Raw genomic sequence first — 17,638 nt, forward strand, 5'->3', positions numbered from 1 at the left:
TGTAGTATTAGCAATGATTGATAACTGAACCCATTCATAGGACACACTACGTCATCGGAGATCAGAAGTGACCAATCATAGCGAAGTACGATCAAGGCAGTATAATTAAAAGCCGATTTATCGCGTAAGGTCCATACCTTGAAAATGCTTATAAAATTCGCCAAAAACGATTGCATGGGATTAAGCGTATGCTATTCTTTCGAGTGATTGATATCGAAATATTGTTTCTTGTTCTGTCCAGCGGCGTACCTATGATCAATGTTCCGCAGGTGTGATGCCGTCGTTTTGTAAATTGTTCTCTCGATATAAACCTGAATAGAATAAAACTCCACATTTTCACCGTAGTAAAAAATAAAATTATATTTCTTCGTTTGATTTTCTTCGCTATCTCATTTTAGCTAATCAAATAAGAAACACACAGTGAATGACAGTTTTCTCTGACAGAGTTAACTTCACGCGAGTTGGAAGAAAATTCAACAATTTTATGGCTTTCAACTGAACTGCAACACCGGATTAATTTCCGGAGCTGAAATTCATTTCACCTTCATCTGTTGTTGTGAATAGTTACGCTATCATCATCATCATCAGCTGCAGCTAAATATAAATGTTGTTTCGAAATATTAAATTGGTTTTATACCTTCAGAACTCGTTGTCAAACGAGAGTGGAGAGCGGAAATCAATGTCGAATATTTCGCAACAACCTTGGCATATTTCACTATCAATAAATAAGCTTCACTAGCTTTATTTGCAAGCTTTTTAACGATGAAAGGATGACAGGAAATTCGCACACCTTTCCACTGAGGAAAACCTGGCAGGAAATGACGGACTACTTTAAAAGACAAGCTGAGTTTTCATCCATATGTTTTACTGGCTTCATTTTGGCAAGAGATCCCAAAAGCCCATGATCTTACATCATCGTCTCTTGATTTTGGTATTTACAGGACATGCAGGCTAATTTTTTTTAATGCAAGAGAGAGTTGGAACAGAAAAATCTTTCGCTTTCGCTGAGTTTATTTCGTACAGTCCTATTATTTTCAGAGGAAGATCGCACGAGAAGTAATAATTTTTACCATTGATATTTTGTCATTTTTACACATGTGAGACACGATGAATGGCTTACTACAAGTTTGATGGAATAAAGGAGCCGCCATCTTAAGAACTCCGTCGTTCTTAAAATATTCCAAGACGTTTTCTCTTTCTTTAATTCCTGCCTTCTTAATTCTTCAACTATCACATACGACGCTTGGACGCACAATACAAACGATAATAAATTGTCATAATGAACGATCGAGTGCTTGGCTCTGACTAAATATTCATGCAAAAGAAGTAAAACTCTGCCGGCAAGACAAATTTGGACGAAGATTTAAAATAGGCCAAATTTCACGTTATCCCTGTCCTCAAAATTGAAGAAAGTCGCCTGAGCATACAGGTGAAAAGGCAAAAGCACAAGGAAACAAACGGTCGTTGGCATTACGGGCCAAGTCGCGAAAAACATTACTTACTTAGTAAGGTTCTCTTTGAAGATGGGAGTTACATCGCTGGAAGTTACTCCAGTGGTAGTGACTGGCGGATCCAGACCTTGAGCTAAGGAAGGCCGGGGGCGGAGGGGGGGGGGGGGAGGGGGGTGGTTGTTTTGCTTGCCCTGCCGGTTTTTCTTCCTTCTGTTTCAGTGTACAGAGGAACCCCGGTTACAAAGGTCACTAAATAGACACACAAGAGTGTCCGTAGTACCCGGGACTCCTGTTTTTATCGATATAAAGTCTAAAGCATACAACTGAATGTGGAGAGGTTTTCATTTTCTAACAGGGTACAATTGTTATGCAATCGTGAAAAATGACAATCTATGGAGCGCAGATAACCAGTGTTCTTTTAAAACGCCAGTTTAATTTTGTAGCACAGCGTGTCACTTGGCCATAGAAAATGCCCGTAGTGGTTGTCTGTGTTAACCGGCGTGGGTAAGTGTTGGAGAAAATAGCGTTGAACTTGTCGTTCCGGAACAAACGCTATCTTACCTCCTGATCTTGCTCAATGGCGGGTGTCCGTTTTAGCTGGGCTCGGTCAAAGTGGGTTGAACAGGCCAGAACGCCTGGGTGAACAGGGCTGCTGTGGGATTACTGAGAAAATTACTTCATGGTGACTGGCTGAGAGCGAGTAAATTTACATCATCATTTTTTGATTTACCGTAAATCAGTGGAAATTAAGACAATAATGCGCGAGCGTTCGTAAGTTTCGCACCCATAGTAGTGATATTTCAAATAACAAGAATTCAAAGCCTAAAGCAATTTCGAGAGAGTTTTCAAATATCAGTCGCTGATTCATACGATTACCTATATACTTGAGTATTTGACCTATAGAACTCAACGTGGACCTTATTATAAACTAAAACTTGTCTGAAAGGCGAAAGTCAAGTCAGCATCGGACACATTTCAGACTTTTCTTTTTATTTCCACCCCTTTCTGCAGTTTAAGCTTTTTTCATTTGGATTGGAAGTTGTGTATTGTTATAGCAAACAAACATTTAGTGATAAACTAAAGATCCGCAAGTGTAGTCAAAACAAGACTTGTTAACGCTCTGTTATGTAAATTTCGAACCATATATTGATACCATTCCCTTGGCCCATGTTTACAAAGAGACAAATAGCTCCTTTTGCAATTTATTTTTATAAATAGACTGAAAGTGATACCATTCGTGGCTTGTATAAATACTTACTCTGTAAGTTTAGGTTGGTGCTATCTAAGCGAAGTTGTTAAGTCGAGGAATATTTTAACGCAAGTTTGACCGTAGACACAGTAATCAGTCAGGCAACAAAGAAGGAACCCTTTATTTTCGTTGCAATACCACGATTGGTTTGCTAGTTTTAAGAGAGTCAACCATTTTTTTTCTCGGTTCTTCCTGGAGTATGGTTCGCTTTAAATCAAGGCAAAGGCTAGTTAAGTAAGAAGTGAAACCATGCCAGGAAAAGCGACTGCATAGTATTTTTTGATGTGTCACACCAATGCTAAAGCCATCTTTAATTAAAATCGCACAGTTGAATAAACGTAACTTTAATTTGTAATCGCCATCCGCAAAGGGGAACCTTGAAAATAGGTTTCGGGTTAAACAAGCCTTGGATTAATTATGGAAAAATACGGATTCTTAACTGTTTGTGTGTTGACTGTGTTGGTACCGAATTGAGAGTTAAATTAAATACGCAAATGGTTTTGTATTTTTGCCCTTATTTCAACTGGGTCTTTTACTTGCACTGTCTATGGAAAGAGTTTTTGTGAAGAATAAATCATTCTGGAACTCCTGTTTTGGCTAGGCCCAAAGTTTTCTTTGCAAAACTGTTTTTTTTTTTTCGTACTACGCAACGACTTTTTGGTTCAATCGTCTTCGTACGCAAGTGTGCATCTTATTAGTTTGGCTTTGATCGGTATATTACTTAATGTTTCCGTGGATACTATGACGTGTGTCCAGCTCTCATAAAAAGCGTTGTACCGTAAGAAGCAGCATTAAACTTTAGTGAAAAGATCTCCAGTGGTTTTCTGACTGAAAATAGAGTTAAGGTATGATCCCAACAGGGCATTTAACGTTTAACAGGAAATTTTAATTCGTATTCCCGCTCACTAGTCAGATAGCTTCAGATCTGAACAGTATAAAGCCAGAGAGAAGCCTATAAAATCTAATATAAATTTAGCCAAGCCAAAAAGCGGAGCTCCTAGGCCGGGTTGTTCAAAGCTCGATAAAACTAAACCAGGATAAGTGAGAATTTTAATTTGAGTTTTGTAACTTTGCGGTGAGATTTCCTGTATATTGCCTGGCCTTCTGTTTACTAATATTGAGTTTTATTAATATTGAGTTTGAATAATCTCAAACTACACAAAACAAAAGTAGTAAAAAAAATTTGTATGCAAGAAAATATTATACTTTAGTTATCTTTTAATCCTGGGTTAGCTTTAGCCAGCTTCCAAACAACTATTTACAACAAGTTAACCTGACCTGAGCCCGCGATCCAACCGAAACCTAGCACTTGGTCAGCATTCAACTTTAAACAAGTGAGCTCTATCTCGATGAGCTCTAAACTTGAGCCCGCGATATGGTGACGTGATACTGGTCAGCGGATACCTTGTTTTGACAGATGTCAAGTGACCATAGGATGGATGTCCAATATCAAAGAAGTACGCTATAAGACAAGGCTGCATGTCTCTGTCAACCTATTAGCTGGAGTATGGCCGCCATCTTGCGCGATGTCGTCCTCGTCGTGCGTACGCGCCCACGAGCAATACCGCTAGCCATGATAACCATGAGAACATCAATGCATGGGTTTCCTTTACTTTCCTATACGGGTATAGTGCTCCGCTATAAACACGATAAAGGATCAATTATTTAATTATGTGTGATCTACTCGTACATTTGTGACAGCCAGACGAGGCAGCATAACAAGAACTTGTTTCGTCTACTCTTGTTTAAGGCGTTTCTTATCCATGTCAGGCGGCAGTTTCAAAGACAATAAATATTGGTGATCCAAAAGGATCTATGGCTGCGTGGCACGGTCTAAATAGTTAAAAAATATAAATAGCAATAAAATAGTGCCAAAATGAACTCAACTATATAGTCTATAGCAGACGTTTCGGGGTTAGCCTTCCTTGTTTCAAAGACAAAACTTTAGGGGTGGGGTAGCAGATGCGGCAGAAAAATCGCCGCTCAGTGTATTTCTCCAAAATCTATACTTCTCCAAGTTTCCAAAGTTCTAAGAAACACCGATCATCAATAAGAGGAATAAAATGATCCTGGTTTATCTCTAGATATCAGCCTACTTCTTATCTCTAATAGCCGATCCGAAAAAATGTCACCTTAAAAAAAATTGAATTGAGTATCTATATAAAACAAACGAACAGTTTTAATTTTCACTGTTTTCACACACTGTTATTTACGCGCTATTTAACAATTAGAGGATTCCCTCTCGATTTCTATGAGGTGATAGATGATTTAATCTAATTATTTTAGTAGAATGTAAACTGAAACGTCCTTCAAGCAACGATTTCCGATTATTTCTATGCGTGGTCTATAGGGCTAGGGTTAGGGTTCGCACACTGCTGGGCCTCACATTTACTTAACGTGAGCTCGAGATTTCTATTTTAGTATGAATCTACTGGTCGTTCAAAACTTTATCTAAATCCTCTTCACAGACACCTCGGAAACGCAAAGAAGCGGCCGTTGTTTTGTTCACAGGTGACACTGCTACGCTACTCACTAGCTACAACATGATAGAATAGATGGTGAGTAACGTAGCCAATACTAGCATGGCATTCACGATAAAACACTAGTAGATTTAAACTAACAAGCGAAAGAAATTCATGATGTTAATACTTTATTAACGAGGTATTTAACGAAAGTTTTCAAATGCAACAATTTGTATTTTTTAACAACTGAAGTACTATATTAAGAAGAGAAGAGAGAACTAAACAAACTGTCCATAGTTCTCTCAACTTATGTTTGCTCTTAGCACGTTTCTTCCAGAAATTTAGGTCATTTTCACTCCGAACTACCCAAGATATACGCCTATCGTATCGACCATATGATGACCGCTACTTTTCCATTCAGGCTCGTCCATGTTAATACGTTTTCGTAATGCTGATTTGCTGTCCACATTGATATGAGAAGTGGGTTTTCAAATGTCTCCGCCCTGGAAAACGTTTTAGTGCAAATAATGAGCGTTTTCGATCGTATCAGTGTGAAGGAAAAAAGGCAAAGACACATCTGTAAAGACGCATCAACGAAACGCGGTCTTGTGCCGTAAAATAGTGTCCGTACTATTGAGGCCCCATAAGCGGGTGGGGGGAAGGGGATGGGGGGAAGGGGATGGGGGAAGGGGATGAGGGACGGGGGTCTGACAATCCCACATCCCGTTAAGTTTTGGTCTAAATATCCCGCATCTGTTAATTCCAGTTGTAATAATTTACGACTTTCCTACTCGATATCTCGTTTTATTGAATGTCAGCCCTTCGTGGGAGTAAAGTAACCCTTAACACGACAGATACACCAAATGCGCAAAAATACAAGGAAAAAGTGTTGCCTGCACCAGCCTGGACATCAATTCAACCAAATGTTCACTCTTGCGGGAGATTATCAGGTTTGATATGCTGCATAATTTAGTTGTGGGTAAATAAGCCACAGGAACCATGTTGAAGCAAGTTTAAAATCTTATGATAAACATTTTTATTTTGGCTATATACAAGTCACCTTCATCTATTTACAACAAAATAACTAAGAATGTACTGACTGACTGTACTTAACGAAGTGACATGGAAAGCAGCATTGAATTAGTACAATTCTGGTGTCAGATGATATAACGACCTTATTTTATTTATTATTTTTATAACAATGTTATGGAGTCTGCCATCTCTAAAGACTTAGCCACTGATAGGAATTTTCAGATATGAAAGAGATCTGAATTCTCGTAAATAAAAATGCCCAAGATTATCAAACACATGTCTTGGTCCCAATAAAAATTTTACATGAAAAATACTTTCAGTGTGAAAATATTCACCTACACTGTGCGTAGGCATGGAACACATTTGTGAACATTTTTAAAGCTAAATGGAAGCCATTGTTCTTTTTATCCTTCAAATAAATTCTCACTACGCCAATCTGTTTGAGATATGTCAGACTGGCTGCCAGATGTCAAGATAACATGGTAGGCCATTTCTGAGTTGCCTTAAGCCTCTCTATCAAAGCGAGGCCTGGTTCATAACCATTCATATGAAAGGATGGACCTCAAGACTCGCTTTGAAAAAGAGGCTAAAGGTTATAGGCCATATTTGTATTTTTGGCATTGGACTGGAAATAGCTTTCAAATAATGCAAGAAGTCTTTTCAAATGCAAATGACGTTTCTCTCTTTTTACTGATATCCCCCAGCATGAGCCTCCATTGCAAGCTAGTGTTCCAGTCTAATGCCGAGAATACGAACATGGTCTATTTAGGAATGGCCTATTCTCTTGGCAATCAATATCTTGCTTGGCCCCATAAGTCTGTAGCTAGTAACAGGTGGACCAAGGAATGTGGCTCAGTAAAAATTTTTAAGTTATTTATTTCAGGATCCTCAAACAGACCATCTGTTAAAAAAAAAATGGACAGACATAAAAGAAATGCCTTTTTTTCTGATAATGCCTCTGTAATAATTTCTGTGTAGCCCTTCCAGGTGTTCAGTCAGTTGGGGCACAGTGCAAAAAGCAGTGAGTGAAAAAATAGAGAGAAGCATGGCAAGAGGAAGTTTCTCTTTCTCACGCCGTGCTTCTCACCTATTTTTTCACTCGCCGTTTTTCGCGTTGCGCCCCAATTAACTGAATGCCTGGAAGAGGCTAATTTCCATGTGGCTATGACCATTGCTTGTTTAAACAATCATTTCTATCCGAAGTGACAATTTCTTTGTGACGAAAACTGAATGTGCTCAATGTTTTGAAAACTGGAGACTATTACTATGGTGAACCTTGGGTACATCCCAGTTTTGGGTGTATCAAGTGACATGTTCAGGCTAATCACGCATGAGAAAATTTTTGATTGATGATATAAATTGATTTTTATGTTTCACTCTTACTAGTTTTCTCCCACTTAACCTTTATTGTTGAAAGTGAGCCTGACAGAAAATAGTGAAGGACCCTATGTGCAGGAGGTTATGTGAAGTATGTTCCATCAAACACACTCTCCTCTGCAGACATTATTTGAGTTGTCATTTAACATTCTTCCCCAGTGGGGATAGGCATTGTAATGACCCAAATAATGGCTGCAAAGGTCACTTGATTGTTGGCTTACATTTCTTCAAGTCTTATTAGTTATGCAAAGAAGTTATCATAGAAATATGCATAGTGGTAGATATCTCTTCCCTTCTCTTCAATGAAAATTACTCAACTGATTACTGTGAAGTCTCATCAATGAATTCAATATCTACAGCCAGTCATGTGTGTCTTTCAAATGATCTCAACACAGCTCTCTCTAGAGAAAAGTCATACTGATATTGATCAATATTCGGCAATGATCTTCTAAGAACATCAGGTATGCCTTGGTTCATTTGCACAACATCCTGCAGTTGTTTGGACAGCTCCATGGGCAGATCAGATACTGTAAGGAATGTTGTGTTCTTCTTCTGAGCTGTCAGGTTTCCTGCCATAGATGAAGTTGGTGTTGTACAAGAAGATGATGCTAGAGACACAGTGGAAAGGTAAATGAGTTGACTGTGACACGTCAGTAAATGATACATTGTTTTCAAACAAGGTAGTTGACTTAATGGCTGGTTCGCTTTCACGAGGGAAAGAAAATGAAAAAAAGTCCCCCAATTGAGATATGAATGGGTCTGAAAGGATAGATACACACAGACAAGTGCCCTTGCTACCAGACATGTTGAGTTTGTGGTTTGGTGTGTAGGGGAGGAAATTCCTACACCAAGAATCATTCAACTTACATACAGCCTGAAATGATACAAAGGCTCCTGTATAGCAGTTGGGTCAATGAGCCAAGCATGAGTTCAAGAATATGTTTTTGGAAGCCTATGGACCAAGATGCATTTACAGGTGATTGCAAAAAAGCCAATATTTTGCCATCTCAACTGAACAAGCTTGCTCACTTAAGGGACATACAGGCAATCTCAAATGGGAGAGATAGCCCCTTTTTGACAATGCTGATGGTCAGTTACAGTACAGGATTTGTACATGTTTATATATCGATAAAATAAGACTCTTGGGGGAAATCAACAGACCATCATCATCAACTGATAGATCTTTAAAGATTTAAATGAGATCAGACTTCAATTATCATTCAATGATCCCTGAATTATAGTATCTATGGCAGCTCTTTGAAAATCTTTGGCAGAATTCTCAAAGACAAAGCAAGGTTTTTTTTTAGGACTTCATTATATTTCTATCATTTACAGCCTGAAGCAGCTGCATGCACAGCAAATTAATATTTACACACCAGCAGCAAGAGGCAAAAAGAGACGTCCCTTAAGGTAATTCCTCTGAAATAAAAGTGACAATAGAGTTTTGTTCAAACTTTGTCCACTGAATATTTGTCATATTGTAACTTCAATTTTGAAATAAAAAAGGGGGGTGCCCATGCTCATTAAGGAGTAGTGAGGCATTGAAAATGCCCTATTTTGGCATTATTTGATGCTTATTATAAGAACGCATTCCCAGTAATTGTAAAATCTTTGTGAACCCAGACTCAAAAGAATACGCATTAAACTACAGTCCATGCATTGTGTCGAACACAAATAAAGATTTTAAGTTTGATTCAGGCAGAAAGCTAAATCCTTGATTAAAAATTTGAACCAAATTTCTTGACGTGGTTACCGACTGCAAAATAGAAAAGACCACAGTGTGTCTCCTATTTTTCTTATTTATTCAATTTTCACCAATAGAAATTAGATCAGTCTTTTCTCACGCAAAGCTTATGATTAGTTGATTACAATGACTGGAAAAAAAATTAGGGTGCCCGTGCTCGTTTGTGAGCTAGAGCCATTTTTCAACTGACAGAGTTCAATATCAAGGGAAATCCGTCATGTTTTCAATATGCGCGTGCATGAGCGCGCGCTAATGACGCCATAAATTATGCGCAGTAAGGATGTGCAATGCAAATGTGAGGAATGACCTTAATAATCTGGGTTGTCTCAAAGTTCTGAAGTGCAATGATCATTGCTCATAGTGAGGGGGGGCATTGGTGTGAACTAAACCAGACATAACTAATCGATGATCAATGACATCAATTGGTAATCAATGAGTAATTGATGAGTAATCAGTTGATTAGTCATTGATTATTGGCGATGATCAATGAGTAATCGATGAGTAATCAAAACCCAAAAATTTTGTGGCCTATCGATTACTCATCGATGACATTGATTACTCATTGATGTAATTGATTACTCATCGATGACCCAATGATTACTCATCGGCTATTATGCTGCGCACGAAAGACACTTTTCTTGCTTTCTTGTACCATTTTTTTTCGTTTGTGATTCTTTTATCTGTGTTAGATGCATTTTTCCTTGTATCTGAAGTTTCCTGTTGACGATGTTGAGATGCAAAGTGCTAATCACAAATACAGATGATTCTCAATTGTGCAATATTTCACTTTACCAAACTCTTTATTTAATAACAAAACAACTGAACAGTAACCAACCAGTCTGAAAATGAAACTAACAAGTACGCTGACAAGAATCGACTACGTGGTTATTGATTTTTTTTGTGGGTGTTTGTCAGCAAAGTAAAACTGCTTCGGCTTAGGGAAACATCCGTCATAAGCAGTTACATAACCAGCTTGAGTATTGAGTATTTGTACAAGTTCTGATTTTTTGGCCTTTGAGCTAAATGCGATTCCTTTATCTTTTAAGAGTTGTTTTAGAACCGCTATTGTCATATTTTCGACAGGTCCCTGTTTCATATGGTCTATTTTTTCATTCTTTTCTTTCCCTTGGGCTTCCTTCAATTTCTTTTGTTGCATCTCTAGTCTCTGCCGGTGGCCCTCAATTTCTGAAAGAATTTTGTCATTGAGTAAAAGAATGCCTTCAGAAGATGGAGTTGCTGGAATCTTTTGGACGAACTGAAAAGAGTCCAGGACGGTGTATTTTCGTGAACAGAACATCTTGTTTGAAATCTTTGTAGAATTTTCACAGTCCAAGCTACAAACAAAAGAATTAACCACTAGTCTAATATGGTCCGTTTTCGATACTTTCCAATCAAATAATGGATGGGCATTTTTCCTCTTGTTGGAATGGTTGTCATTCTTTTAATTTGCCCAACAAGAAAGTCATGTTTGTTCCAAAAGCAGACTACTTCTTTGTGCCTTAGGTTTGCGGAATCAATGCATTCAATGACTAATCGATGACAAAAAATTCTGTGGCCCATCGATTAGTCATCGATTACTCATCGATCATCGGCAATAATCAATGACTAATCAACTGATTACCTATTGATTACCTATTGATTACTCATTGATTTCACTGATGTTATTGATGTCATTGATTAGTTATGTCTGGACTAAATAAACTAGCAAAGGCTCAAAATTTCTTTGAAAATCAAATATTGGCATGAAAATTGCTCAAAACTGAAAAACTGTGGAACATAATAATGAAAACTGCAAATCCATCAAGCTTGATACAGCAGCAAAAGATGTCTGTACTCAAGATCCTGTTTTGGAGGGTCAACACATTTTTATTGAAATTAATACTGTACCATTGTGGTACAGTATCAACTCCAGGAGTACTAGATTTCTCCAACAACTGCAATTAAATGCCAACAATGCCTATTTCCAGGCAAAAACCTAATTTGAGCGTGTAAACTAACATTCCCTGCCATTTCGAGGTATAGAGAAGATGATTCTGATCTCCAAATTGAACATTGTTTGTAATTGTTGCAAACACATCTGGACCAAATTTTCTGCAAATGCAGGACTTGCTGGTCTCTTGTTGTTAATCGAATTTGCATCATCCAGACGGCACACCAAGTGAACTTACGTGGATTGACCAACGTGAAATAGAGAGGCCTATGAACTACATAAGTGAATAACAGGTGTTTCAATAAGCGCTGACGTCCGACAAAGAGCGTCTGCTACTTCGATCAGAGACGTTGGCTACTTTTTTTCTCCATTGAAGTACTTAAAGAACGATTCTCTCAAACAAAATTAAAATTTATCATGATGATTGTAAAAGTAATTAAAAAAAACGTTATTGCTGATGAGAAATCGTCCTTATTGTTATACACAATTTGGTGCCCAGAATGCTGGAAATAGCATTTCAGAGCTTCCATGTTTCAAATATTTCTGGGGAACCATGCCCCCAGACCCCCCTAACAAAAGGGGCCTTACAGCCCCTTCTTAATACCGTCGCCTGCTCTACTCCAACTGGCTGCTTACTTCAAGTATTATTGAAACCCCTGGAATAACCAAAACCAAAAAAATGGTTTTCTATTTATCACCAAAAACTGAAAACTAAATCCTAACAAGGAAAAAAAAAATGAAATCCACAAAAACAAAATGAAACTGAAATATCAGATACTTCAAATCCAAAACCTGGAAAACCGACCTAAAGAATGATTAAAATCTTAAAACCAAACAATCATTTTTGACAACTCTGGCTTAATAATGGCATCATCGAAACCTCCCCCAAATCCTTAAAGTACCAAAATATATTGCTACATAACACAGTCATAGCTTCTAAGGATCTGTTTACCTGCAGGTGGGTAGGGGCAACTCTGCTGTGCATGTTCATAAGATTTCAAGTTTGCAGTTCCAGGGTTGTAGTCACTTTGCTATAAAGGAACATATAACATTTTAGCCTCATAATGGTGATTTTACAACAGACCTTGTGTTTTTGTCCCAACAGTCGTGCAAACAACATTCAATATTCCAAGGTAAGTTGCATGATGTCAATACTGGGGGGCAGGACACTGGACCACTTTGTGCCCTCCCTGATTTTTCTAACAATCCCCTATTCATGGTCGCATATTTCCCTATGAAACTCCGTACCCCACATCCTTTAACACTGAAAGAGGGATATTTTTACCAACTAGCAGTGATTAATATCAAACTTACTTATTTCCAACTTAATTTTCATAAGAAAAACTAACCAACTGTGCCAAGTCTCCCGAATTATCCGGGACTCTCCCGGACAAAGACCGAGCACGGGTCAGCAAATCTCCACGAACGAAAGCCCATAAAATACATTTTTCAGAGATGTTTTGGCCGATTTTTGGCGTTTTTGGAGGAAAAGTTTTGGATGTTTGACGCATTTTTGTGGTTGAATCGAGGCGCTCTACTTTAACCAACTTTTTTAGGGTCAAGAAGGTAAAATTGGCGATCGCCCGGATTTTGCTATTTCTGCAAGCACCCCAACTTTCTAAACTACTCCAGGTTCTCTAGCTATTTCCACTATTTCGTAATGTTAAGAACACAGCAATCAAACTCGTTCCATACCTTGTAACGTTTGTGTTGATCTGCAGTGTACAAGACAAAGCCATCTTCATTATCATATGCCTCGGTGAAACGAGTACCCGAGTCCGAACATGTTCGCTCAATTTTCTTCGAGTTTGTTCCCAAAACTTTCGAATAAATACCAGAAAGAAAACTCATTTCCACGTCTAGCTGCTTGCAGCATTACTGTACAATGACAGATTTCAGAATGACGACAACCGTTCCTTCCAAGAATACGTTAGATCCTGAAATAGCGTGAGTCATTCCTGGTACCAAACGGATCAATTTACCCGGAAAAAACTAAGTACTACTACTAGTACTTTGTGCGCGCCAAAACTTTCTTTCCGCGAAGCTTGAGAAAGTCATTTGAATTTCTGGATTATTTGCTGTTAGTTTACCATGGAGGCACCAAGAATCAATGCTTCAATGTTACCAAAGTATTCTGGAAAGATTGTTTGTCTGGTAGGGAATGTAACAGAGGTAAGCTGTGTTAACAAGATTAGCTGAGCTCGCACGCTCGCGATGCTTCATCTTGTTGCAAACACACGAGAACAAAGTTCTTTTTTATTTTCGTCGTTTCTTTTGCTAAGGCGTAAATCTAAATGACATATCAGGGGAAGACGTTTGACTATAATCAGCTATAGTTTACGACTATAACCGGCAAAATAGCTAAATGACCTCGCAGTGTGGGATTCGATCTCGCTCAAGAAAATCGAGATAGTATCTATATATGGTCTGCCACAGAGAATTTCCCAGACTAAGAGTGCGAGATTACGCCGTTTGCTTGAACTGACTTAGGTTACAACTTTTTAAAAATCTCGTTGAAATCTTTAACCGAACATTATTGATTGAAGGATACGTGAGGGGTGGCGGGGAATTCTCTATGGGGCAAGCTATGATTTAGCTTATGACATCAACCCCTGCTAAAATTTTATTGACAATAGAGTTGACAGTTACTTGTGATAATACATTGTTCGTGGCTAGACTAGCCACAAGCAATGTAAAAGTTTTATTTATGCCGAAACTCTTTTGTGCACTTTCAAAAGTTGGTGAAATCTGATTAAGTTCCAGCCATCTGTCCTAATAATTTTTTTATTACAAATGGCATTTAATGAGCCTTGAAATAAGAAACAAACAAACCCAAGGGAAGTGAACTTCTGTTTCATTAGAGGTATGCTGGGATGAGAGAGTGAAAATCTGTTGTGATGTAAATTGGTAAGTGCAAATGATTTTGAAAGTGCATTAATGTTTGCTCTGAAAGAACATGGATATGTGAGTATTGTAAAGGTGTATGTATGACAGAGGTAAATTTTATATGAATTTTGGTTTAAGGTGTCTGTATTATAGGGGTGCATGCAATGAAAGGCATCTGTAAACAATTTACTAATGACCTTTTTGGTTTAACTTACAGATCAGTTCAAATGGAGCTGAGCTCAAGCTGATGGCATGTGATCAAAAGATTGTCAATGTTACTCTGGATGCACCTGTAAGTTTGTTGCTCGATAATATATCTACCCAAAGCCCAACACCAGCAGGGTACAAAACGCAACATGTAGTGCAGAGAATGATGACAACATTTATCAAGAATAATTATTTAATAATAAATAATAATTTCTGATAAATATTGTCACTCAATCACTCTACTGGTATCCAACAAAACCTCCACTATGTATGTGTAAAAGTACTCTGTCACAGACTTGGCAATTGCTAGAACCACCAAACGTAGAAGCTGGGAAGTTGCCTGCAATGGTTGCATGTACCCGGGCCATCCAGGGACAGTATTAACACTTGTATCTACTTTGTCTTTTGGAAGATGGATTTACCTGCTAGCCTCTTGTTTTTTCAGTGTTCACATAGGATTTGTATGACCCATACACACCTCCTTAGAGTCCCAAGAATTAATTCAAAATCAAACACCAACCTTTCTTAAAATGCGGCAAGGCTAAATGCCTGAGTTGAGAGAAGTTGGCATTATTTCTGAGTTACCTTGTCCCTCTGTTTTAGAATGAATCATGCAAAACCTTTCATATGAAAATAAGTTTTATTTGCATGAAAACGAACATGTCTAGGACATGTAGGTGGAACACATTTCGATGTGAATGGTGTTGCACAAAGACTTGTCTTGACATAGGCAAAATGACATTCGGAAGTGGCCTAGTGAGGTAGGGGATATGGTGAAAAGGCATAGTAAGATGAATTACATAACTTACAGTAAATCTTTTGCTGAATAACTTACAGTTTTATTTTATCAAACTGTTTAGCTTGATGAACAGCTCCAAGGAGCAGTGGAAATTATAGGGAGAGTGGAGCGTAATTGTTCCTTATCAGGTCAAAGAATTATTCCATACAATGATGACTTTGGTAAGTGAAGCTTTTACTTTGCAATTTAATGCGACATTTTGAAATTTGGACCTTAGCAAATTCTGAACAAAAAAAAGAAAACCTAAGTCACATGCATGTTCACGGTTTATCAATACATGACATGGTTAAGTCAGGGACTTCACTTTCTGTTGTTCTCAACATTAAGGAAAAAGTGACTTTTTCTTTTTTTTCTTAACTGTGAAGTCACAGGATTCCTATTGGCTGCCTTATTCAAGCCAATTTTATTCAACTGACAAAAATAAAAAAAAGTTATAATTTACAACTTTGTCATTAGAATTAGATTTAGAATTAGAAAAAGAGAAAATGACATTGGTTGCAGCTTAGAAAGAAAGTCATATAATCAGGCTACTTAATTCTACCGTTTGCTTAGGCAAGTGAGGGTTTTTTGGAGAACATTTAAATAACAGGTGCTATAAAGAGATCAAGTTGCTTTAATTTTTCACAATTAACTATTCATGTTAGAGATAATTCTTTTGGCAGGGGTAGGGGGTTGGTGGAAACATTTTTCAGACTAGTACCTCCAAGTTACAGTTTGCCAAAGGCCAAGCACAAAAAATTAATTCCCTTTAAATGTTGTTGTTTCATAGATTTGGAGCTTTATGGTGAAGCTGTATCAATGACAACTGATTTCCCTGAAATATTTGGGTCAACACAATCAAATGGATTTGGTTACTAAGGAGATGCACAAATAAAGATTTTTCAGTTGTCACCATGAAGTAATACAGATTGAGATAATAGTAACTTAAATCACAGGATGTATCTTGATGAAGCTCACATGCTCAAAGACTGCTAAGAGACAATTACTGTATAAAATATCCAAGAAGAGACTGATGTTCATGAATTTTCAATACAACTACATGTAACAATTGCAAGAGTAGGCATATTATTGTATGACCTTCTTCATCTGGTTTTCATATTAGAGATGTCCCAGAAGTGTTTGTAGCTATTGGTGAGAATGAAACAAGGGTGGAGGAAAAAACTGTTTAGTGTCTTTACCTAGAATGGATATTTGTCATAACTTATTAGTGATGTGCCAGTACATGATGACTCATGTTTAAAGGGGCTATGTCACAACAAAGTTTCTTTCGGTTGATCAGGAGCTCTAAACAATCTTTTAATGGCAAAATCCCCACCACACAACAAGGATGGCATTCTCAAATAATAAGAGAAGATTTACGAAAACCTTTAGAAATAAATATCAACACTAAAAAATACATTACTTTTTTGACGACTGCATGTTGCCATTATCAAAATAATGATGAAGCAATCAGACTCTATTCATGCAATTAGCAAAACTTTTTGTTTAAGTTTCCTTAATTGATGAATACTCTTGGTTATTTATATAATCTATTGTATTATTCACATTAATTCATTTTCACATTTTTTTGCTTAGTCAACTCCGTAGTTTAAACTTGATTATGATGACATGTGGTTGTCAAAATGTTGTCTTCATAAAAATTGAGGCAAAGTTGGAAAAAGCTGGGGCATTTTTCAAGTTAACCACAATGCAGTCTGTTTTAAGCTTCTCCAATTTTGCCCACCCATACCTCCTTTTTGACTTTTGTTTCTTTTGAGTGTTGTGGTTTTAAAGCCACTATTATGATGTTTCATTTAAATCTATGCTGAATTTGTGTAAGAAATTCATGACCTAGACCCTTTAAATTGGATTTTTAAATAGTCAGACCAATTTCGTATTCTTGGTAATGGACTTGAACTACCTTGCAACTGAGGCTAATGCAGGGAGTCTTTTCAAATGCAAATGGAATTCATCTCGTTTTAATGATATTCCCCCGCATGAGCCAGCAAGCTAGTTCCAGTCCAATGTTCAGAATACAAAAATGGCCTTTTTCCAACCAATGCAAGGTCTGGGGCACATTATCAAAATGGAAATGTCTTCTTTAATCCCTGAATTTCTCAGACAACTAAATCATTGTGTTTTCATGAGCAAAAAATACCACATTGTCTGGAATTTTCCCAAAGTATGATGTATTTTTCTATGGATGAATTACAAATGTTACATTTCGGAATTTAAACTAAAAGTGGCCTTTAGAAGCGGGATCAAAACTACTATGAGCGTTTCAAGATGTCATGATGCCTTTCTCAAGTGATGAAAAATGTTAACTGTAATGTGGAGTCAAATGACAAAGTGTCTCTTCACAGGACCAGTCTCAATTGAGGGTTGGGGCACTGGATTTCAATCGTCTCCCTTCTCTGTTATCCTTGAGTCAGTTGTTTTGCCTTGGAATGATACTTCTGTTTTTTTAACTTTAAAGCCTGGCCTTCTTTTTTAGTTGTTCCTTAGCTGCAGTAACTGTTGCT

At 37.6% G+C, this 17,638-nt stretch overlaps 2 protein-coding genes across 2 annotated transcripts in view; one reads left to right on the top strand and one right to left on the bottom strand.

Moving 5' to 3' along the window:
• Positions 1 to 6,174: 6,174 nt before the first annotated feature.
• Positions 6,175 to 13,193, bottom strand: LOC149115211 (uncharacterized). Its single transcript, XM_089284766.1, has 3 exons — positions 12,941 to 13,193; positions 12,198 to 12,276; positions 6,175 to 8,179 (listed from the first exon to the last, which is right to left on the bottom strand). The coding sequence occupies exons 1-3, from the start codon at positions 13,094 to 13,096 to the stop codon at positions 7,935 to 7,937; spliced, it is 480 nt and encodes a 159-aa protein (XP_089140892.1). The 5' UTR covers positions 13,097 to 13,193; the 3' UTR covers positions 6,175 to 7,934.
• A 56-nt stretch (positions 13,194 to 13,249) lies between these two features.
• Positions 13,250 to 17,638, top strand: part of LOC110050414 (replication protein A 14 kDa subunit-like) — a 7,856-nt gene continuing 3,467 nt past the window's right edge. Inside the window, exons 1-4 of the mRNA XM_089284767.1 lie at positions 13,250 to 13,417; positions 14,349 to 14,423; positions 15,199 to 15,298; positions 15,907 to 17,638. The exon at positions 15,907 to 17,638 is cut by the window's right edge and continues 3,467 nt beyond it. Of these exons, the coding sequence (XP_089140893.1) occupies positions 13,337 to 13,417; positions 14,349 to 14,423; positions 15,199 to 15,298; positions 15,907 to 15,995 (345 nt within the window). The 5' untranslated portion in view covers positions 13,250 to 13,336 and the 3' untranslated portion in view covers positions 15,996 to 17,638. The remainder of the gene's footprint in view (positions 13,418 to 14,348; positions 14,424 to 15,198; positions 15,299 to 15,906) is intronic.

Source organism: Orbicella faveolata, unplaced genomic scaffold (genome assembly GCF_042242905.1).
Source record: "Orbicella faveolata isolate gen_17 unplaced genomic scaffold, um_ofav_v1 contig_13, whole genome shotgun sequence".
Classification (NCBI taxonomy): Eukaryota; Metazoa; Cnidaria; class Anthozoa; order Scleractinia; family Merulinidae; genus Orbicella; species Orbicella faveolata.